At 37.8% G+C, this 23581-nt stretch overlaps 1 protein-coding gene across 3 annotated transcripts in view; it reads left to right on the plus strand.

Annotated features, from left to right (window-relative positions):
- Nucleotides 1–23581, plus strand: part of LOC121324321 (PH and SEC7 domain-containing protein 2-like) — a 280349-nt gene that overhangs the window by 229522 nt on the left and 27246 nt on the right. For all 3 annotated transcript variants that reach the window (XM_041266043.1, XM_041266042.1, XM_041266045.1), the window contains 5 exons: nucleotides 3348–3406; nucleotides 10565–10654; nucleotides 16765–16808; nucleotides 17925–18115; nucleotides 22549–22619. In XM_041266043.1, coding sequence (XP_041121977.1) covers nucleotides 3348–3406; nucleotides 10565–10654; nucleotides 16765–16808; nucleotides 17925–18115; nucleotides 22549–22619 — 455 coding nt within the window. The remainder of the gene's footprint in view (nucleotides 1–3347; nucleotides 3407–10564; nucleotides 10655–16764; nucleotides 16809–17924; nucleotides 18116–22548; nucleotides 22620–23581) is intronic.

The raw sequence follows: 23581 nt of genomic DNA on the forward strand, positions 1-23581 counted from the left end.
CAGGGAACAGTGTCACCAAGAACAACACATAGATAATATACTTACAAAATCAGTGGGAATGTATTTATTTGACAGCATGTTTAAAAGGAGCAGCAACACATTGTTCAAGATACTTATAGAGGACCATAACTATTCCATTCACCAGCAAGTAGTCAGTACTTAGTGCTTAGTGCATCTAGTAAGGGTATAATGTTCTTTATCTTAACAAGAACGCAAGAGCAATGGAGGAGATAATAATAATAATAATAATAATAATAATAATAATAATAATAATAATAATAATAACACAAAGTAAAAACACCAGTGTAAAATCTTTGTCTGTGCAGAGTAGGGAACATCAGAGTGAGAGAAAAATCAATATCACAACATCTTACTTTAGTTTCCGTACCATAGGTGAGCTACCAACAGGCTAAAAACTTTGAACTGACTTCACACCAGTACAGTGGCTTGCGAAAGTATTGACCCCCCCTTGGCATTTTTCCTATTTTGTTGCCTTACAACCTGGAATTAAAATTGATTTTTATTTGGATTTCATGTAATGGACATACACAAAATAGTCCAAATTGGTGAAGTGAAATGAAAAACATAACCTGTTTCAAAAAATTCTAAAAAATAAATAACGGAAAAGTGGTGCATGCATATGTATTCACCCCCTTTGCTATTACGCTTCTAAATAAGATCTGGTGCAACCAATTACCTTCAGAAGTCACATAATTAGTTAAATAAAGTCCACCTGTGCGCAATCTAAGTGTCACATGATCTGTCACATGATCTCAGTATATATACACCTGTTCTGAAAGGCCCCAGAGTCTGCAACACCGCTAAGCAAGGGGCACCACCAAGCAAGCGGCACCATGGAGAACAAAGAGCTCTCCAAACAGGTCAGGGACAAAGTTGTGGAGAAGTACAGATCAGGGTTGGGTTATAAAAAAATATCCGAAACTTTGAACATCCCACGGAGCACCATTAAAGCCATTATTAAAAAATGGAAAGAATATGGCACCACAACAAACCTGGCAATAGAGGGCCGCCCACCAAAACTCACGGACCAGGCAAGGAGGGCATTAATCAGAGAGGCAACAAAGAGACCAAAGATAACCCTGAAGGAGCTGCAAAGCTCCACAGCGGAGATTGGATTATATGTCCATAGGACCACTTTAAGCCGTACACTCCACAGAGCTGGGCTTTACGGAAGAATGGCCAGAAAAAAGCCATTGCTTAAAGAAAAAAATAAGCAAACACGTTTGGTGTTCGCCAAAAAGCATATGGGAGACTCCCCAAACATATGGAAGAAGGTACTCTGGTCAGATGAGACTAAAATTGAGCTTTTTGGCCATCAAGGAAAACGCTATGTCTGGCACAAACCCAACACCTCTCATCACCCCGAGAACACGATCCCCACAGTGAAGCATGGTGGTGGCAGCATCATGCTGTGGGGATGTTTTTCATCGACAGGGACTGGGAAACTGGTCAGAATTGAAGGAATGATGGATGGCGCTAAATACAGGGAAATTCTTGAGGGAAACCTGTTTCAGTCTTCCAGAGATTTGAGACTGGGACGGAGGTTCACCTTCCAGCAGAACAATGACCCTAAGCATACTGCTAAAGCAACACTCGAGTGGTTTAAGGGGAAACATTTAAATGTCTTGGAATGGCCTAGTCAAAGCCCAGACCTCAATCCAATTGAGAATCTGTGGTATGACTTAAAGATTGCTGTACACCAGCGGAACCCATCCAACTTGAATTGTCTTATTTCTTGTTTGTTTCACAATAAAAAAAATATTTTGCATCTTCAAAGTGGTAGGCATGTTGTGTAAATCAAATGATACAAACCCCCAAAAAATCAATTTAAATTCCAGGTTGTAAGGCAACAAAATAGGAAAAATGCCAAGGGGGGTCAATACTTTCACAAGCCACTGTATACTACTGTATGTCAGCTGAATACTTATCATGAGGAAAGTCCATTCACAGGCCCGTTTCACTTTCCTCTGTTACTGTCATTTCCAAACACCAAAACTGTGTTCCCACTCCTGCACAAACAAAACCACAGACAAAGAACAGACAGACACAAACCCCCAGGATGGCCATCCCGTTAGTAAGAGATGTGGCTATTTATATTTAGGTGCATACAACTATCAATAATTCAATTAGTTGGTACCCAATAGGGCATATCAAGGGGACTGTGTAAAGAAGCTACTAGAAAGTGATACAAATCAGTTACAACGTGTTAGACAACAAAGTAAAATGTGCACTAATCAAACCAATGTGTACAATTATACAAATAAAACCTAAAAAAAATCTAAGTGACAAACAAACATGGGAGAGATAACGGTGGTACTGTTGACCCTGTTACAGCAGTGACTTCATATTCTCAGGGTTATATGAACCCTTGTGTTCTGTTGTTATCGCAACACAGTTCCAATACAGGTGGTGTCGAAGAGATATTAACCATTTCACTGCCATGTTGCGTAAGAAAACAAGGCCTAATATTTTCTCAATATCTATTGAGACCGGAGAGTAAAAATTACCAGACACGACAACAATTTCAAATCACAGTAATCAGGCTTTATTATTAACATACAGGTACAATTATACAGAGAAATGCACTACTTCTAGAGTTTATGAGTTAGCCCTGATAGAGTAACAGACAAAGTAAAATACTTACTGTTAGCTCTGGACAGTTAGTGCGTGTCAGCCCCTTCCCTGCATTTCTAACTGTCCTGAGTTTAACATTGTAAAGCACATGTTACCCAAAAACCCATCCCACAATAGATACATTCTCCAACCCTTACCAGCTGCTTGCATATTCCTCAGACATGCAGATCAGAGGAGGTGGGGAGAGAGACAGACAGAGATTGAGAGGTGATAGGGAAGGAGAGAGAGAGATGGAGACAGCGAGAGACGGAGAGAAAGAAGAGGGAAGATATAGAAAGGAAGAGCAAGAGGGAAGAGACATAGGCAAACAGACACACACAAGAACCGTGATGCCCACACACACAAAGGATGGAAATAAGACTCCTATTGCATAGCACTTTCATCCATTCCTAGCAACCATTACATGTATTGAACTATCTCTACAGTTAGGTCAGTTAAATGATTATTAAAAGTATATTACAAGTACTAAAATTGTAAAGTACCAGCTGTTACAATTGTTAATTTTTTTCACAAATCCATTTTACGTAATTTTTTGAAACCATTTGATCTGATGTTCCCCTTTGATTAAGCCCCTGGGCATGCCTTGTTTTTGTTCGTTGTAATGGTAAGTATTGTAGCAAGCTAATTGAAAGTGTAGAACTTGTGCCCAGTGCAGAGCTTGTTTTCTGAGCTGTTTGATTCTGTTGTTTCAGATGGGGTCCACACACTGACATGTGCTCTCATGCTGCTCAACACGGATCTTCATGGACATGTAAGTAAAGTAGTCTCGTTTGTATACTGTATGGCACTCTAAACACTCCTTTGCATTTTGTAGGTAGCAGGCAGAGCAGCATTAATGCCTGGGGCAGTACTAACCCGTCCACTATTCCAAACTAATAATCCTTAGGTTAATGAGTAGTCTGATTTTCAAAGCTTGGTAACTAGGGTAAATCTGAGATAACTCACATGCAATTCACAATTTTGCATATTTTCGGAAACAACATAACATAGCTTTTCTGGGGTCTCCAAGTGGCTCACCTTGTAAAAGAATGTCTGTGTGGAGTGCAGGGTGAGTCATACAGTCAGGGAAGTGCATGTTTGCGTCCTGTCTGTCCAGATTGAGCATCACATTGGCTCTAGCGCTCCAGTGGGTTCATAAGACCAGGAGCTGATGCAACGGACTCAAGCGGACACCTGCAGGGCTAGCCTTTGTCCTCCGGAGGTCATCCGCTCTCGAGTTCCTGGGTGTGAGATCGCTGAGCTGTGTGGGGCATTGCTGTGGTGAAGGAAAGTAATTTCTTAATTGTGGAGAAAATCATTATTATTTTAGTTAAATAATTAGGTACTGGAAAAACAAAACAAAACCATGACTTAGAAATTGTCTCCACTTAACAAGCTTTGAAAAGCAGGCCGACGCTGTGAGCACTTGCCACTAACACTTTCTGTCCTTCTCTTTATCTCTACCTGCTCCTGGATCCTTACTCTTTTTAACCACTTTCAGGTGGTAAGTGCAGCTATGTCTCCTATGTATCTCTTCTAATTGGTGTGTGTTAATATGTGTCCTTTTGTCGCTACAAAAGCAATGCATTCCATCTCACCCATTTACTGTGTTTAGATCGTTGATCTGCGTCAGATGATGTCAAGAAAAAGCAACCATCATAATTTCTGTGTAATATTATTTGGTATCACTTGACATTGTGTCTCTAACTACTGTGTAGTTACATAGTAGTTACTTAGTTAATACGTGCATGCTTACACATACTTTCAATATTATTATACATAGTTACAATGTACTCAAAGAGTAAGTAGCGGGGTTCCGGAAAATTTTGCCTGTTTACATGTGTTTAAATAACGTACCTGTACATTTTCTTTTCATTGTTAACATCCTGATGACTTTTTACACTTACAAGACTGTTTCAAAGCTCTTTTCAAAATTGCCGCTCTAGTGCACTGTGGTTTGAGATCTGTCCTGTAAACCACTGCAGGAAGAGCAATAAAAAAAAAACAAAAAAAAAAACATGTTCTGTTCCGTACCACATCACAGATCGTTATTGCTGTGTTACCTGTTTGACAATATGGGCAATAATCAGTACACTAATAGTGCACTAGAGCCGACATTTTGAAAATAGCTTTGAAACACTTTAAAGTTCTGTGTAAAAAGTTGTTTGGATGTTAACAATGAAAAGAAAAATGACAGGTGCGTTATTTAAGCAGCTGTAGCAACATGTGGGGACGTGTAAACCTAACCCTAACCCTGACTCTTCTGATACAATTGTGCGCTTGCATTTCTTGTGTAAAAAGATTTACACATCAAATACATTGTAACCATGCATAACATTATAATAATGTGTAAGTACACATGATTTAACTAAGTAGCTACACAGTAATTAGAGGCACTTCATGTACAGTATTACCTTTTTTTTTTTTTTTTAATCCCACCACCCACCACCGATGCCGACTTCATATTGTCATTGTTTTGCCGATTCTTCATATTGTCATTGTTTTGGAAATTCTTCATATTGTCGTTGTTTTGGAAATTCTTCATATGGTCGCTGTTTTGGAAATTTTTCTGGTAAAACCTTGACCTGTGACCTAAGGTGGCTGTCATAATATTCCAGGTGAGAATCACCTCCTGCTTAGGGATATTTCCTTCACACTCGGCACATGGTGATTCTCTCGGTCAAGTTCAGTAATATAATAAAGATAATTATTATATATTATATTAGATCAATATAAATATAATGGTTCATATTTTGATCATCTCAATGACAGTGGTACAGTATTAGATCAATTGAATAGACATCTTTATGCAGTAGTTAAAACAGCTGTATTTGATGATTCTCTCTGACCATATCAATGATACATGCCACCCACTCTCAGACAGTGTCTATACAGTTGGTGCCTATTTGTCTTCTGTGATTCTCTCAGTACATTTTCATTACAGGAGGTGTCCAGTAGCAAATGACCACTTGACTGCCATGTTGTTGTTTTATTTAACCTGTGGATGTATCAGTGCTTCAGGTTTCCAAACTATTTGATCAGACATACCATTTTGTTAACAGCATGCCCCTGGGAAACAAACTCCCATTCATACATAAAGCACCATGTAATCAACGCTATATTTTTTACAAAAAAAAGGTAACATTCCCACTCATGGATCATTTTAATGAGCAGTTTTTAAACTATAAATAGCCTGGCTAAACAGAGGCTGGGAGTTCAGTTTGAAGTGACAGACAAGCAAACAAAGTGCGAGAAGGAGAGCAGGTCAGGAGAGGATAAGAGGTAAGAGGTTATAAAGTGCCAGCGCAGCTTTTCTTCAGTTCAGATCCTGTATCAAAAGGCAGAGACAGCAATGGAAGTTAGACTGAGAAGTTGTTTAAAGTTTGAACAACATCAGTGCTGTATTTACTTCAGAAATATTGCATAAATCACTAGTATAATTGAGGGACATGCTGTCAGAGCATTATATCCAAGACGCGTTATAACCAAGAACCTTATAGCGAGTGAGCACTGTATTAATGTTTAGTAGAAGTTGTAGAAGTGTCTGTGTGTCATGCTTACAATGTTCATATATTTGTGATAACATATTTCATTGCTAATTCTTATTTTGCAGTATTCTGTACATATTGTTGAGATTCCTGTTAATGGTTATGACCTTTTTTTTGTCAGACTGATGACTCTGATTTTGAATTCACAGCCGTGATGGGGGGTGTATGGTACTGACATACGTGTTTAAATATGTAGTGCTAATGAAAAGGGAGGGGAAATGTGATAATCAGCAACCGATTCAGATGAGCTAACCATGTGTCTACAGTGCCCTACCTGGGTAGTGATCTGTAGTGCATATACTGTTCAGGGGCTTTTCCTGAGGAATGTTCTGTATTGCGTTGTCTAATTACCCATTTCTTTTTGCTAATACATTAACTGAGCGGGGTCACAAATATGCTCTAAATCTATTGGACAAACCTGTTCCACAGAGCTGTCTGTGCCATGGGTATAAAGAGCTGGAATTTAGGACTCTGACACTAAAAACATAGTTACAAGTAATGATGTGCATGTAGCTAATAATATTAATAATGCAATGGTTTAGGTATTGTTTCAATAAATCAGTATTAGAACACTGACACAGAACATATCTGATGCAGAACACTATAAGAAGTTCTGACATTGATATGGAAAGGATCTTAATGAAAGCTGACACCCTGGGATCCTTCAAGAAGCTGCTTGATGAGATTCTGGGATCAATAAGCTACTAAAAACCAAACGAGCAAGATGGGCCGAATGGCTTCCTCTCGTTTGTAAACTTTATGTTCTTCTGTAATAAGAAAATTATTTAGAATTATAGTTATATAATTCATAATTATATAATTATTACTAGAATAGTAATAGAATTGGTATTTTATCTAAAGTAATCTTGACCTCAAGTGTGCACCAACTGTATGACATCACACACTAGAGGACTGAGGTCAATTCGATTGATCTAAATAAATAGTTGAGCATCTAAATACCATCAGCTTTTAAATATGCAATGAGAACCAAACGTGGCATTTTACACCACAGAGATACACACACGCACGCACACACAAACACAGTACATCCATACACACTCACACACACTGTTAAAGTGTTCAAATATAAAATAACGTGAAGCAGTTTGAGAGGATGACGTAAGTCTGTGGAGCGCCCGTCAATTTTATTTAAATGTTATATTTAATCTTTTTAAATACCACCATTCATCTTAAAGAATTAAACAAAACGGGCCTGTGGCAGGAAATGGCGTTGCTGTGACGTCAGGCCAGGAGGAGGAACAGAAACAACATCTACCCAGACTTTACAATCGAACTTCAACAGAAAAGGAGACTCTACACACCATTCCGTCGGTTTTTGAAAAGTCAAGGATTACGTCATGGATTGGTATACCGAGCAACTCTAAAAGTTAATTTTCACGACCAGACCCTACACTTCAGAACAGTGGAAGAAGCTACGCACTCCACTACCAGACCCTGCACTGCACAAGAATGGAACATTTAAGCACCACACTTTGGAAGTTTAACTGTATAATCCAATTTAATATGAAATTTAAAGACTCTCTTGATAAACAAATTAAATAATTTCTGACATTTAATAATAACCCTTCAGTACCCCCTGAAACTCTGTGGGAAACAATGAAAGCTTCCCTAAGAGACAGATGTATATATTAATAATCTCTCTCTCTCTCTCTCTCTCTCTCTCTCTCTCTCTCTCTCTCTACATGGGTGGCTCAGAATCACTCAAGAATATAATAATATATAATGAACAGAAGAAATTAATAAATTACAAGACCGAATTAAACAACTAGAAGTTACATTTAGACAAGATCCTTCTTCAATGTATTACAAGAACTTAACTAAAACAAAATTTGCATTAAATAATTACTTCTAGAAAAAGAGGTATTCGTAGCTAGTTGATTAAAAAGAAAATATCACGAACAAGGAGACTGTTCAGGTAAATTGTTAGCTCATAACCTAAGAAGACTTGAACAAACTAAAGTAATTCCAGCAATTAAAAGAGATTCTAGAGTTGTTGTCACAGACCCTGCTAATATTAATGACATGTTTTTTTTTTGCTTTTCTGATGTGTTTTTTTAAAGACCTTCTTGTAAACCATGTAAGCACAGATGATAAAGTTACACTAATTAAACCTATTGCAAGAGATGAAATAAAGAAAAAAGTCAATTCATTACCAACTGGCAAGACCCCTGGAGGCTTTCCATCAGAGTTCTATTAAATTACTATTGATTCTCTGACACTTATTTTGAAAGTATTAGTGTGACAGGCTGGCGAGTGGATAGAGGCCCAGAGACAGACTGCAGTTAAAAAAAAAAAAAACGATTTTATTATAAACAAACACAAAAATAAAGTGCACAAGGGCAAAATAAAGGGATTTAAACAAAAATAAAAAAAACAAAACAACAATTTCCAGGCTGGGCAATGCCTTCACTGGATTCACAAATCACAAAAATCACACAAATCACAAAAACCACAAACACCAACGTGCTTCCTCAGCTCTCTCCTCCCAAATGAGAAGCAGAGGCCTCCTTTTATGTCAGGTGGCTGGGCGCTGATTGATCGTTAATTAAGTTAATCATTTAATCAACTAATCAACCCCAGCCACCTGAACATAATAAACCCAGGCAGGTAGGGGAAATTAACCCCATCCCTGCCAATTTAAAAAGGGCAGAGCTTTGCTCTGCCACAATTAGATTTTACCTTTAATAGAAATATCTTACCCCCATCTATACAGCAAGCACTAATAACACTGATTCTCAAACCTAACCAGCACCTCTTAGATTACTGTGATTATCGCAATCGTCTCGTTTATTCAACCTGATTGCAAAATACTAAGTACAATTCTAACTTTTAGATTACAGAATGTAATTGATAAGTGTATTCATAATGATCAAAAATATTTTATAAAAGAGAGATTTTCTTTATTATATGAGGTTTGGGAATAACTTTATCACTTGGATTAAACTCTTATAGCAATCCTCAATACTCTCTGCCCAATCTCCTAAACATTATTACAGAATATGGAAACATTTATGGCTATAGAGTCAATTGGTCAAAATCTGAAGCTGTTCCTTATACAAAACTGTTCCAACTGCTTATTCTAATCAACCCTTAAATGGCCTTCTGAAGGTATTAAATATTTCGGGATTGTAATTCATGAATTTGCAGGTACAATTTAAATCTATTAAATTAAATGGAATGAACTACTACTCTGCTTTTTGGGAAAGGTTGAAACAGTTAAAATCAGTTGGATTATGCACTGGCTATGATCCCTCTTTTCATGCCCCCTTCATATTTTAAAACAATAAATAAATAGTTTTCTGATTTTTTTTGGTCTTCCAAAAAACGTACATTGAAACTTGGCAAATCATTTAAAACTCACAACAATCAATGTCATATGTATACTATATTTATATTAACTCTGTGTTGTAATGAATTATAATGTTTTCAAGTAATCAATCAATATATAGCACCTTTCATAGTGAAACACATTCAGAAAGCACTTTGCAAGAGGCGCATACAAGAAAATCCATAATACTTCAAATAGAGAAATGCATGTAAAGGGTTGACTGATTTCCATTACGTGAGAGTAGATATTAAAACTTCATGCTGATTTAAACTCGGCTCTCGCCAAGATAAGCACCAACTAAGATGTAGCTTTACAGTAAACTAATGTGATCCATCTGCATTTCCATCCATTTGCGTTTCTTTCCATCTGTTGATGTAGATATCCTTTTGTGAATCAGTGTATTTATCACTCCTCAGTAAAGGAGTTATAGTGCAGGCTATCGAGAGAACCGCTTATCTAGTTGTCATTAAACTTGGTATGAACATTATTTAACTTAAACTATAAATAGTGTTTTATAATAATATTATTGATCACAAATAAAAAAAAGGGTTGTGTTGAACATATAATTGACATACTGTACAAAGACGTAAAAACCTCACAGGCCATTTTGTTAAAAATTGTCTATACCCTGATAAGTCAATAATATCAATAAGCCCAAGGTTTTTATGGTACTGGATCAGTCAATCGCACATCTGTCCTGACCGGAACACACAATGGCTCCCATCATTGGGACACCATAATTACCCACAGTGGAACTGCACAGCAAATCCACAGTACTTGCAGGTTTGTGAATGACAACGCTAGGACTTATTTGCATTTGAAAGGTCGTTACCTTCACACAATCCTCTTCCACATCCTGCTGCTACTGTACCTTGTATGTTTCATTTCTACACCTGAAACTGTTCAAGTGACGTCAGGCAGTTTAAGCAAACATACTTAAGACTTTTTTATTCAAATCTTTGTAATGTTTTTTCTTTTTTTTTAAAACATTAAAACATACAGTAACACTGTTTTTTTTTTATTATTATTCCAGAATATAGGGAAGAAAATGTCCTGCCAACAGTTTATAACCAACCTGGATAGTCTGAACGAGGGAAATGATTTCCCAAAGGATTTGTTAAAGGTAATTTTAAAAATATGCTTCTTTTATGTACTGAAATGTTGGGGAATTCAACACACCTGTAATGAGTTTGTTGTATTACACGCTTCTGCAGATGGCACACACTGTTTTTGCTGCCCCTCTTCATCATCCTCTAAATTATGTAAATGAGTGAGCGTTACACTTTGAAGACCACGCTGCTTTTCTTTATTGTCACAACCTTAACAAGTGCACAGTGTTGCCCAAGGTATAGGAGAAACTGTACCTAGCATATATACCACATACCCGTCACAGCTCTGAAAGCATGCAAACCTCAATCCTGACCTGAACACCCCGTGCCGTTTAGTCCTCTATCTGGGTGCCAAACTGTGATACACTGGGCAGGATTTTCAAAAGGTCGTAACGATTAACTCCAGTGTTAATCAACAAATTGGTATGCAGCATTAATTTGGGCATTTTCAAGAGGTTGTTATACCTATTTCGTTATTAAATAATCGTGCTAATACGATTTCAGAAATTAAAATGATATAACTCACCTTAAACAGTATTTAAAGGGCACATAACAACCTTTTTATTTTATTGTGGTACATGTTCCCATGTGTTGTTACAACTGTTTACATAAGGTGTGTGTATTGTTTTAATTATATATATTTTTTTACATTTTGACCACTTTTTTTGACCTTCACAGGACTGCCTTGTGAAAAGAAGTGGATAAACGTAAAGTACCTTCAAATGGGGTATATACACCTACAAACTGATTGTGACATACAGACGATTAGAGAGACAGACATAAATATACATTCCTTAATATAATCCTTTAAGTTCTATGAGCTCTCAATGATGATGAAAGGGGAATAGCTTCCTCCAAAAAACTTTGCTCCCATTTCATTCTGCTCCTGTGCATTGATGTGCTATCTGAAATCTCATCAAATCTAATTCTACAAATGTATTCCTAGCTGAGTGCGGTGCTCAGGAGATGCGACAGGGAGTGATGTGCTGCCAGTCCCGCTTGCGCGGTTCTCAGGAGATGCGACAGTGCGTGATGTGCTGCCAGTCCCGCTTGCGCGGTGCTCAGGAGATGCGATAGGGCGTGATGTACTGCTAGTCCCGCTTGCGTGGTGCTCAGGAGATGCGACAGGGCGTGATGTACTGCTAGTCCTGCTTGCGTGGTGCTCAGAAGATGCGACAGGGCGTGATGTGCTGCTAGTCCCGCTTGCGCTGTGCTCAGGGGATGCGACAGGGCGTGATGTCCTGACAGTCACACTTTTTTGCTAATTGCAGACATCATTTTACTTCCTGACTGCTCTGATTTACTTTGCATTCTGTGGACTGCGCATACAATCTTACAGCCGCGCAATGATTGCTAAACTTTAAGAAGATTTAACTCCCACTAACCTAATTTGTTTGTGAATGTGCTGTCTGAAAAAAGTGTACAGCCTGACTGATGATGACTGGGTAAAACATTCCTGGCGAAATATATTCAAAGAAAAATAAATAAAAATACAGAAAGCACAGATATAAATTGCAAGTATGCCAATGAACTTAAAAACCAGCAGTAACTAGCCAGCATCCACTGCTTAGCTTATGGGTGTAAAGCGGTGTTTGACCCACTTACCTTCAGTTCTTCTGAGCTGTTGTGGGGAGTTCCTGCAGTGAGGGAAAAAAATAGGGGGTAAAATAATTGGACACTCAAAATTAAGAAAGGTATCAAACTTTACAAAAGATTTTTATTTTTATTTTATTTTTTTCCGAAGTGCTTACGTGTCCATTTGTCTTGTACTTCCTGTGTCATTTCAACTGGCGAGTGAAGTTGTCCTCCTGCGTGATAGTAGCCAACCAGTTGCTTCCCCTAATAACTGATATGCTTTGCAGCCAATACGATGCTTTGACCCAAAAGATATTGTTGAGGGAAAATGACCTAGGAAGTAAAGCAGTAACAGACTTCCTGGAAGACAAGGCAAGCACACTGAGAGCTTTCTTTAAGGTTGTGCAGTACCAGATGCTTTAAATGGATATACTGTGCATTTTTGCTATGTCATGCGTTTCTTTCAAAACTGCACATTTGAGACCCATATAGTGAATAAAAGTGCATAACAGATCAGATTTATGGAATTATCTTGTTAGCTTCAACCACTGTAAGCAAAACTTCAAAACTTAACATGTCAGTCGTCCTTCCAATTTGGCCTTTCCTGTTTTTTTTTTTTTTTTTTTTTTTTTTTTTTTAATATATATTGTGGCATTCTCCCCTTCATCTTTAATTGTTATCTGTACTGTGACATGCCTAATGCCATGTGATACAAGCAATCTATCTGGTCCCTGGACATTCCATCTCATTGATATCATTTACAAGGAAGCACTATAAAAAAAACTCAAAGGATCGTTAGACCTGAATTAAGCATGGAGGGTTTATTGCTTATTAATAAAAAACAGGGTTTAGCCAGGTGAAGTTGAAATCCTTTTAAAATGAAAATGCTACACAAATTAGATTAGTTTAATATTTGTAGGAAGCAAATGCCAGAAAAAGCTTATTAAAGCTGTAGTGATAATTGCTGATTAGTCAACACACTGACCATCACATGCATATGAATGCATCTGGATTCCAGTGAGCCTTGTTAATACAGGGGGGAGACTTCTTGTGCCACTGCTGTAAACTACAACTTTATGCCCTTTATTTATTAGCTTGATAATCCACCAGAGGTACGGTGTCCATTTTAGGAAATCCTCAGAACTCCTCGAATAAATCGTCACTGTTCCTCGAGGCAGTCCTCACCCTTCCTCGAGTCAGTCCTCACCTCTCCTTGAGTCAATCCTCACCCCTCCTCGAGTCGAGCCTCACCCCTCCTCGAGTCAAGCCTCAGCCCTCCTCAATTCAGTCGTCAGGCATCAGGCATCAGTCCTTGAGGATTTTTTTTTTTTTTTCGGGGCAGCTGTTTTGTTTTTTAAACAGTTTTGATGTATTTTTTTTATTTAATTCAATTTTGTATGTGAAGAGCTTTGTTTATGTGAAAAGCGCTATATAAAAATAAATTGATTGATTGATAAACCCGTCATTAATCATTTTTTGATTTAATAAAGTGTGTGTTTCTGTAGGGGCTTTTTTTATATTATGAAGGATTAAAAGAAACATGTTTTACACATCAAAATGTAACAGAAGTACACATATAAACCAGGTCTATTGCATTACTGAATGGTTCCAAGGCTTTTGCCCCAGCACATAAAATCAAATCCCCAAAAGAATTTCCCCTTATGAAGTGTCCCCTATTATTATGAAACTATAGTAGATTTGTCCTTGGGGAATAATTCCTGAAAGTGGGATTACATAACAATATTAAATTAAATAAAAAATACATTGAAACTGTTTAAAAATAACAAACAAAAAAAAAAGTTATGTCTGATGCTGTGTGCTGAGAAGATTTGTCTTACAGTTTAAATCCAAACAAATTCAAATAATGACATTGCACATCGTAACTTTCAAAGTATTTTTTAAACGCTTACAGTATACATATTAAATGCCAAATAAAGGTAAAAAGCATGCACTAATCAGCAGCTACACTGACATCTGTTTCATCCAATGGAAGCACCGAAAGTTTTTTTGCTCTTGTTTGATGGGTGATTCAGATGACTCTGTCCAACCCCTCGCTATCCCTGAAACTTGAGGACTGATGCCTGATGCCTGACGACTGACTCGAGGAAGGTTAAGGATTGACTTGAGGAGGGATGACGATTGACTCAAGGAGGGTTGAGGATTGACTCGAACAGGAGTGAGGATTGACTCAAGGAGGGGTGAGATCTGATGTCTGACGATTGACTCGAGGGTGGGTGATGATTGACTCGAGGAGGGGTGACGATTGACTTGAGGAGGGGTGAGATCTGAGGATGTCCTAAAATGGACACCGTACAGAGGACCGAATCAGTTCATTAGTACTCAGTGTAAATTTTTCATTTGAACACAGGAAATATGAGTGAGATCTCCAGGGTTTACTCTTCTTAAATTTCAACTGCCAGTGTGCTTTCATTTACTTAAAAACTGTACACATTTTAAAATGTGTAACTTGCATAGAGGAACATCATCCATCATGGGTGTCTGGTAACGTGATAAACTACAAGAGCAATCGTCAGAAGATGTGAATGGATTCCAGCCTTATATATCTTGTGCATTTGTTTTTAGAGACAAACAACTTTAGACTTCTCAGAACCCCCTAGATGAAATGTCTGGGTAGTTTATCTCTGGTTTGGTAACTTTACTGGGTGTGTTTCTCCTCTCTGGTAAAATTATGCTAATGATGGTTTGGAGTAACTAGCTCTGAGAATCCAGCTCCTATTTCACATACAGACACATCTGTGTGCTTTGCTGAGTCAATACAATTTGCTAACCAAGTTTCAAGTAGGTCTGGTCTAACTCATTTCTCTTGAAGCTGAAGTTTGTTTTTATCCATTGCTGTTTCTGCTTAGATCAGTATGGGCATGCTTCTTAAAAGACCTCCTGATTTCCTGAGTTGAGTGTGGAAGCATGTTAGCGTTGCTCAGTGGGCTGAAGCTACAGATGAAGTAATGTGCACTTAAGACTGTGCGACACTGATATGCTCATTTAGCCTTGGGAAGTCTTTGTAGAAGCAGTTTCTGCTAAAATAGTAACAATCCTATTAATACAACACTAGGGTAAGACACCATAGGGATCCATGTAGAGTTAAAGAGAGGCAGTATAAAGATGTTTACATCAGTTACATTTACAGTAGAAGTCAGGAGACATCCTTATAAACATTCCCCAAACCAAACCAAATTGTAGAATAGCATATTGAAAGCATAGATAAGCATTGCAAAGGCCAGGGAGGTATTGAAAAGCATGCTTAAAACATGGCAAATTATAGTAAATACATTGTATAGCCGTGGGAAAATTGCAAAATGAGCAAGCAAATTCAATGTGGTAAAAGTTTATAAAGGACTATGTTTGTGCAGATTGTGTGCTTCTTCACTTTGAGGCGTGTCTGTATCTAAATGCTGTTGATATTTCCTGAATTATGAATGGAGGAAATGCAGCACACAAAGATTCCATTGCCTTCCTAATGCAGTTACCAGCTGTGCTCAGCAGCTGTGCTTGCAGGTTAATCACAAGGTTAATTATGTGTTGACAGTTATGGGGAAATGAAACACAATATAGAACTAGAACTTCAGTTACAAATAGAACTTATATTTATATCACACTTACACTGTAACCTATATCTTCCGAACCGATTGTCCAAATTTAATATAACTTTGTGTGGACCTTTATTACAACAAGCTATTCCAAACACCATTAACATAATTTAGATCTTTTATTTAACATCAGTAATCAAACTGCAAAACTGCAAAATTATATCGCAAAAAGTCGACCGGAAGCCATAATAGTTGTACAGTATTTTATGTTAGATTTCAGAATGTCACATTGTTCAATTTCTGTTGGCTTTTCGTTAAGAATATGGCAAACTACAAAGCGGTATGTAATTCAATATGCTAATGTAACATTATTCCACTGTGAAAGGCGATATATAAAATAAAGATTGATTGGTTGTTTCATAGACCCGTTTCTCAATTCCTTTCCTGTGCTTTCTCTCTCTTTTCATCCGTTCTATTCTCCCCCCTGGAGGAAGTGAAGCTCGTTTCCCAGTCAGCCTCACTTCCACAAGGACGGTTCACAGAAAGCCAGGGGGAGAGCCTCCTAATCTTCTCGATTCTTTCAAGTCAAGGAAATGTTGTAGATTTTCTATTTGTTCTTATGTCTTTGGCTATTTAAAGTGAAAAAAACATTTTTGTTTTGTTTTGTTTTTTTTAAAGTATTGCTTACAGGGACAATACCAGTATATTAGCAGCTGGATTTGCTCCATGTTGTCTATAATAGGCTCCTGTAGCCTTACGCTAGAAAAGATTCTGGGAGATTGGTCATTCTCTCCCAGGTCCCAAGCAGTCTAAACCCAGGAGGCTCTTAGTGCTCCTAAAAGCTCTTGCTCCTGTCCCGTGAAGTAGCAATACTAAAGAAATGTTCAAATTCATAATGTTTTCACTAGAAGTTTTTCTCAGTGTCTTCAGAAATATACCACAATTTTAATTCTGGATAAAACAAAAATAGCTTGAAATGAAATCATCTTCCTTTCTTTCAGATTCTCTACAATTCAATAAAGAATGAAAAGCTAGAATGGGCAATGTAAGTACCTGTTTTTACCCCCTAAAGAGACATACTAAGATTTAACAAAATAACAATTTCGTACATACATTTGTGTCACTCGTGGTATTTGGTTTCTAATTCATGTTTTGTTTCTGCTTCTCATTATATCCTTGAAACTTATTTTAAAAAGTATGAACTCAACATGGTTCATAGCAATATATTATCTTCAGAATACTTCTAGCAGTTCTCCAGTATTGCCTTTTACATCAAAAATGTGAGAGTGAAAGAGAAGAGTGAGACTAAAATGGTGTTTGCTAAAACAATGTGTTTCTTTCAAAACTGCACATTTGAGACCTATAGTCAATGGCAGGGCATAGTGGAGAAAAATTATACTATTTTGTCAGCTACAATGACTCTGAAGATCATGTTGTAGGCAGTATTGAGTGTCTCTGTGTTCTAATACGTGTGTGCTCTGATACTGTGGGCAGTATTGAGTGTCTCTGTGTTCTAATACGTGTGTGCTCTGATACTGTAGGAAGTATTGAGTGTCTTTGTGTTCTAATACGTGTGTGCTCTGATACTGTAGGAAGTATTGAGTGTCTCTGTGTTCTAATACATGTGTGCTCTGATACTGTAGGAAGTATTGAGTGTCTCTGTGTTCTAATACATGTGTGCTCTGATACTGTAGGCAGTATTGAGTGTCTTTGTGTTCTAATACGTGTGTGCTCTGATACTGTGGGAAGTATTGAGTGTCTCTGTGTTCTAATACGTGTGTGCTCTGATACTGTAGGCAGTATTGAGTGTCTCTGTGTTCTAATACGTGTGTGCTCTGATACTGTAGGAAGTATTGAGTGTCTCTGTGTTCTAATACGTGTGTGCTCTGATACTGTAGGCAGTATTGAGTGTCTCTGTGTTCTAATACGTGTGTGCTCTGATACTGTGGGCAGTATTGAGTGTCTCTGTGTTCTAATACGTGTGTGCTCTGATACTGTGGGCAGTATTGAGTGTCTCTGTGTTCTAATACGTGTGTGCTCTGATACTGTGGGCAGTATTGAGTGTCTCTATGTTCTAATACGTGTGTGCTCTGATACTGTGGGTAGTATTGAGTGTCTCTGTGTTCTAATACGTGTGTGCTCTCTCTGTTTCCTGAGGAAGGGATGAGGAGGAGCTGGGGAAGTCCCTGTCCGAGCTGGTCGATGACAAATCCGACAGCGGAGTGAAGAAGGTGACGAGGATCGTGTACAGCAGCAACCCCTTCCTCCACATTCCACTGGCGTCCAACGCAGCTACCTACAAGCATGGGGTCCTGACGCGCAAGAGCCATGCAGACATGGACGGCAAACGAAGTACGTACTGTGGTGTGGGAACAAAATCCACTGCTTTGAACTGTATGACAGGTTCATATGCATTCTCTATCACTGACTAAGTGAACACTGTATGACAGGTTCATAGTTCTTTATACTTTTTAAATGCAAAATCTTGAAACACAAAATATCTAATCGTATTTTGTGCACGTTTATTTAAACAATATTTAAAGACACAAAAAAGATATATATATATATATATATATATATATATATATATATATATATATATATATATATATATATATATATATATATATATATATATTATTTTTTTATGGTAAATGTGAGAAAATGTTATCACCTTGTACAAATGCAGTGTTTATCAATATGCAACTTTAATTTGTATTCATGAAAAGGGAACAAGTTTTATTTTATGTCATCAGTTTTATTCAGTTATTGCCTTAAACATTACCAGCAGGTGGTGTCAAATATAAAAGTGAATGAAAATGCAGATGAGAATGAACAGCCCTACTTTACAATTAGTATATACAATGAGAGGAGGCTGGTTAGATTTGAATAATTCAATAAATATACTCTTGTTTTAGAGAGCGCTAAGAGCACTGATACTCATTAGAGATTTTACCCCCGTTGCAATCCACTTAACGTTCAGAGAGCTGATCACTACCAGTGAGTCCCCTCTGCCCCACTGGGGGGCGCTGAAGAGAAACCAGGTGTACTGTGACCGACGATCTCGTCCTAAAGCAGCAGGAACACAAACTCCCTGTGAGTCCACTCAGTAAAATCATAGCAAAGTGTAATAAGCATAGATAAGCATTGTAAATCTCAGAGAGTTATGGTACAATATATTTCGTTTCAAACCACGGTAAACTATGGTAAAAGTAAAGCACAAAACTATCATACAAATTTACTGTGGTCCCCAGCCCAAATCAGCAACTTGGCACAACCAGGATTCATACCAGCCAGCTCCTGACGTACTGACTCTCCCCCACACCCCCCCACCCCACACACACACACACACACACACACACACACACACACACACACACCCACCCACACACAGTGGAGGTGTAACATGTACGGCCCGGGGATACTTATGAAGAAAATTTTACTTTACTAAAAGAGAGGTTAAAATATGTCCAATTATACTCTTGTCATACAGCAGTTATCCATAAGAATCCATAGAACTGGAGTTTGGTGGGCCTCCTCCGGTCGTACGACCAAGCCAAAGGCCTTGTTCCACCCTGGAGATGCAGAGTGGGTGTTGGGGAGGTGGCCAGCACGGTCTGGTGTATAGCTAGGAGGAGAAACAATTCCAGTGTCCGTTTGACACTGGAAGAGACAGAGAGACAGCTTGTAATTAGCCTGTTACAGATGGCTAATTAAATACTGTAGAATTTCATGAATATAAAACAACATGACAGTTGATTTCCAAGAGCTCTCCTTATGAGAAAAGCAATTGCCATTGCGTTACAATTCACCGCACTGGTAATACATGTTACTAATTTACTGTAGCCAAAGGTGCACAACATATTTAAATGAAAATGATTCCACAGATTGCTTACTTTAGCAAAAGTAGCCTTTCTGAGCAGTACTAAATACAATGGTAACTAATGGATTTACTGTGGGAGAAAAAGGGGTCTGCATAGAAGTGAGGGTTGCAGTAATGGAGCAAGTCTCCCGTTTAACCTGCTTCATTAATAGCCGGTGCCAAAGATCAGATAAAAAACTGCTACTTTATTTTAACTGCAAAGGAACTGCAAGACAATCATCATCAGGCATTATACAACTGCTATAATAAGGCTGTGTTGTACTACTAAAGCTAGCTGGCATGAATTTATTAACATGTAGAAAACAGAAAGTACTGATTAGAGGAAAAACCTCAGAATGGAGTGTGGTAACCAGCGGTGTACCACAGGGATCAGTATTAGGTCCTCTGCTGTTCCTAATCTACATTAATGATTTAGATTCTGGTATAGTAAGCAAACTTGTTAAATTTGCAGACGACACAAAAGTAGGAGGAGTGGCAAACACTGTTGCAGCAGCAAAGGTCATTCAAAATGATCTAGACAAGATTCAGAACTGGGCAGACACATGGCAAATGACATTTAATAGAGAAAAGTGTAAGGTACTGCACGCAGGAAATAAAAATGTACATTATAAATATCATATGGGAGATATTGAAATTGGAGAAGGAATCTATGAAAAAGACCTAGGAGTTTTTGTTGACTCAGAAATGTCTTCATCTAGGCAATGTGGGGAAGCTATAAAAAAGGCTAACAAGATACTCGGATACATTGTGAAAAGTGTTGAATTTAAATCAAGGGAAGTAATGTTAAAACTGTACAATGCACTTGTAAGACCTCATCTTGAATATTGTGTGCAGTTCTGGTCACCTCGCTATAAAAAAGATATTGCTGCTCTAGAAAGAGTGCAAAGAAGAGCGACCAGAATTATTCCGGGCTTAAAAGGCATGTCATATGCAGACAGGCTAAAAGAATTGAATCTGTTCAGTCTTGAACAAAGAAGACTACGTGGCGACCTAATTCAAGCATTCAAAATTCTAAAAGGTATTGACAGTGTCGACGCAAGGGACTTTTTCAGCCTGAAAAAAGAAACAAGGACCAGGGGTCACAAATGGAGTTTAGAAAAAGGGGCATTCAGAACAGAAAATAGGAGACACTTTTTTACACAGAGAATTGTGAGGGTCTGGAATCAACTCCCCAGTAATGTTGTTGAAGCTGACACCCTGGGATCCTTCAAGAAGCTGCTTGATGAGATTTTGGGATCAATAAGCTACTAACAACCAAACGAGCAAGATGGGCCGAATGGCCTCCTCTCGTTTGTAAACTTTCTTATGTTCTTATGTTCTTATTAAATAAATAAATACACACAAATCTGCACCTGTGTTGTTTAGTGTATGATGACATTCAATCCCTTTTCATCTTGAAGCAATTTAGGCCTTACATGTTAAATCAAGGGTTTGGCCCTTTTTCCAGTCCAGTGGTGTGCTTTAGACATGTCCTCTTATGCCTGGATTGGATTTAATAGCAGTATAACAGATTGTGGTAACAGCATAGTGCTAAAACAAGTGTTTGTTAACAAGATTTTATATAAAAAAGCTGCCATCAAGATATCGAACCTATTGTAGCTAATTATTCTGGAAGCTGTACATCTGGGTTGTGAAGGAAACTATAGTAAACATGTAATGATATTTTAAGACCTGATATCTGGCACTACACTTGGTGAAAGAAATCTTTTTGCAAACCATGCTTTCAGTAAGTGTTGCACTTGTTTGCTTTCCATGAACATTTTCCCACCCCTTCAATGGCCAGAAACATGCTTTGACCCCAAAGACACTGCTGATATCATGAGAGTAAGGCACAGAAACATGGAGCAGCAGATTCTATGGTAGAAATGGAAAATCCATGTTTGCTTTAACATGCGTTTCTTTCAAAACATTTGAGATATATGTAGCTAATGGAAGTGCAGAACAGATGAAATTAAGGGATTGTTTCTTAGCCACATTCACTTGCAGTCATGCTGGACATGGCACTGTTTTCTGTTTTAAGTGAATTCCATGGGGGTCATAATCTCTGAACACCAGTACGGGTAAAAAAAGTCAATCCTTCAGTAATTCCTTCATTCTGTTAAATACAGGGAGCAGGTAAGATTAAAAGGCACTTTTAAACTCATATATACTGTAATCTGGCCTAAATGAATGCATCTTTTATGTGCAGAGAGAAAATAACCAACCCCAGGCTGATGTCTACTACATGAATGTCCAGTACATTTGAGGGTGGCGTCCACGCCAAACCCCATAGTTAAAGAATTTGACACAGAACTCATAACAGCAGTTTGGGTTGAAGACTCATAGTTGAAACGTTCATCAAGGAATTGTTTGTGTTTGTTTTAGTATTACAACAAGTTACAGGAGAATAAAGACAGAGCATTTAGTAGAACATTTGGCTAAATCTAAAATGTGTACAAGCTAAATCTGGCTGCCTGGGTCAGTTTTAAATGAGTAAATGACTTTGTCTTTGCACTTCAAAATTGATGTTTGTAGCCTTGGACTTATTAGTGTATCACATGGAGATGCCATTGTTATGTAGCAAACAATGGTTAAGTGTTTATCTTGAGTTCCATTATTATGAAGGAACACAGCAATGCCATTAGCACTATTATACAACTTTAAAGGTATTTGTTTATTTACCTTAGTTTGTCTGAAATAATCATTGTAGTCCATGTGAAGTTTTTCAACAGCAGTTCTAACTCATGGCTGGCCTGTATGGAAAACAATAGGAGAACGGGGTCTGTTTTTTGTAAATTATACATATATTCATGTCATCAATACTAAGTGGAAACATCTATTGCTCCGAGAGGTGTTTTCTTGAGAGATGCATTCTGTTTCTCATCTTTAATACCATGTAATACCTTCCATTGTGCTTTTTCAGCTCCCCGAGGCAGGAGAGGGTGGAAGAAATTCTACGCTGTTTTGAAAGGGACGATACTGTATCTGCAAAAGGTAATACTGCAAACAACCAGAGTGATGGTGTCTGCAGAATCTACCAATGTTAGCACTGGTTTGACTGTATTATGTTGGCATTTATACAGCACATAGAACAATAGATAGGTTGCTGGGATTACAAGAGAATAATTCCATCGAGTGGTTTTGTGATATGATAAACCACAAGATGGGTCTATTCTCCCTTAGTTTTGCAGCCCATATTTCAATACATGGATTAAAATATAGAAAATATATGACTCATCCCGACACAGCTCGCTAAGACCCAGACTCACAGCTTAACGCAGCTCTGCAACATTGCATCCCCACGATTCAAATGAGAAACACAGGTGCTGTGAGTAGAGCTTTAAACATTAATATTAGGTTTGTTGTGGTTGTAAACTAAATAAATGTAGTTTAATAATTAGTGTTTTTGATGCACACACCAAGGTAGATGGCTGGATGTATATTTAAATTTATTAAGGACTTTAACAATGTGAATTCATTAAAGTATATAAATCCTTTGTGATGTATCCTCTGAAAATCACATCAGATTTATATGCTATAACACACTGTAGGCTATTAATTGACCCCTGATTTAGTTCTGGCCTGAGGTTGACATATAAGCAAGCTTGCAAAAGCAACTCTTCAGTTTGTTTAAACAATAATGATTTATTAGTACATCATGACAATATAATAATAATAGCATTGGAGTAATTGGTCAAGGCAACTTCTATGAAGCACAGGTGTCATGGCTTACTGCTTATACTGGCTTTGTTTAAAATGCCTTGATTAAGGAGCTTTTTATCAGTGTTTCTGAATTTGGAATGTCTTGCACTTTGATATTGGTGAAAGTCGAAGGAAAGGAAAGAGAGTTCCCTGGAGAGACTGATCAGATCAGAGACTGAGGTGAGTCAGAGTCCTCCAAGCTAACAGTTTGGAACAGGAGGAAATCAGACATGAAGGGAGGAAGGAAAGAGAGA

Source organism: Polyodon spathula, chromosome 12, assembly GCF_017654505.1.
Source record: "Polyodon spathula isolate WHYD16114869_AA chromosome 12, ASM1765450v1, whole genome shotgun sequence".
NCBI lineage: Eukaryota > Metazoa > Chordata > Actinopteri > Acipenseriformes > Polyodontidae > Polyodon > Polyodon spathula.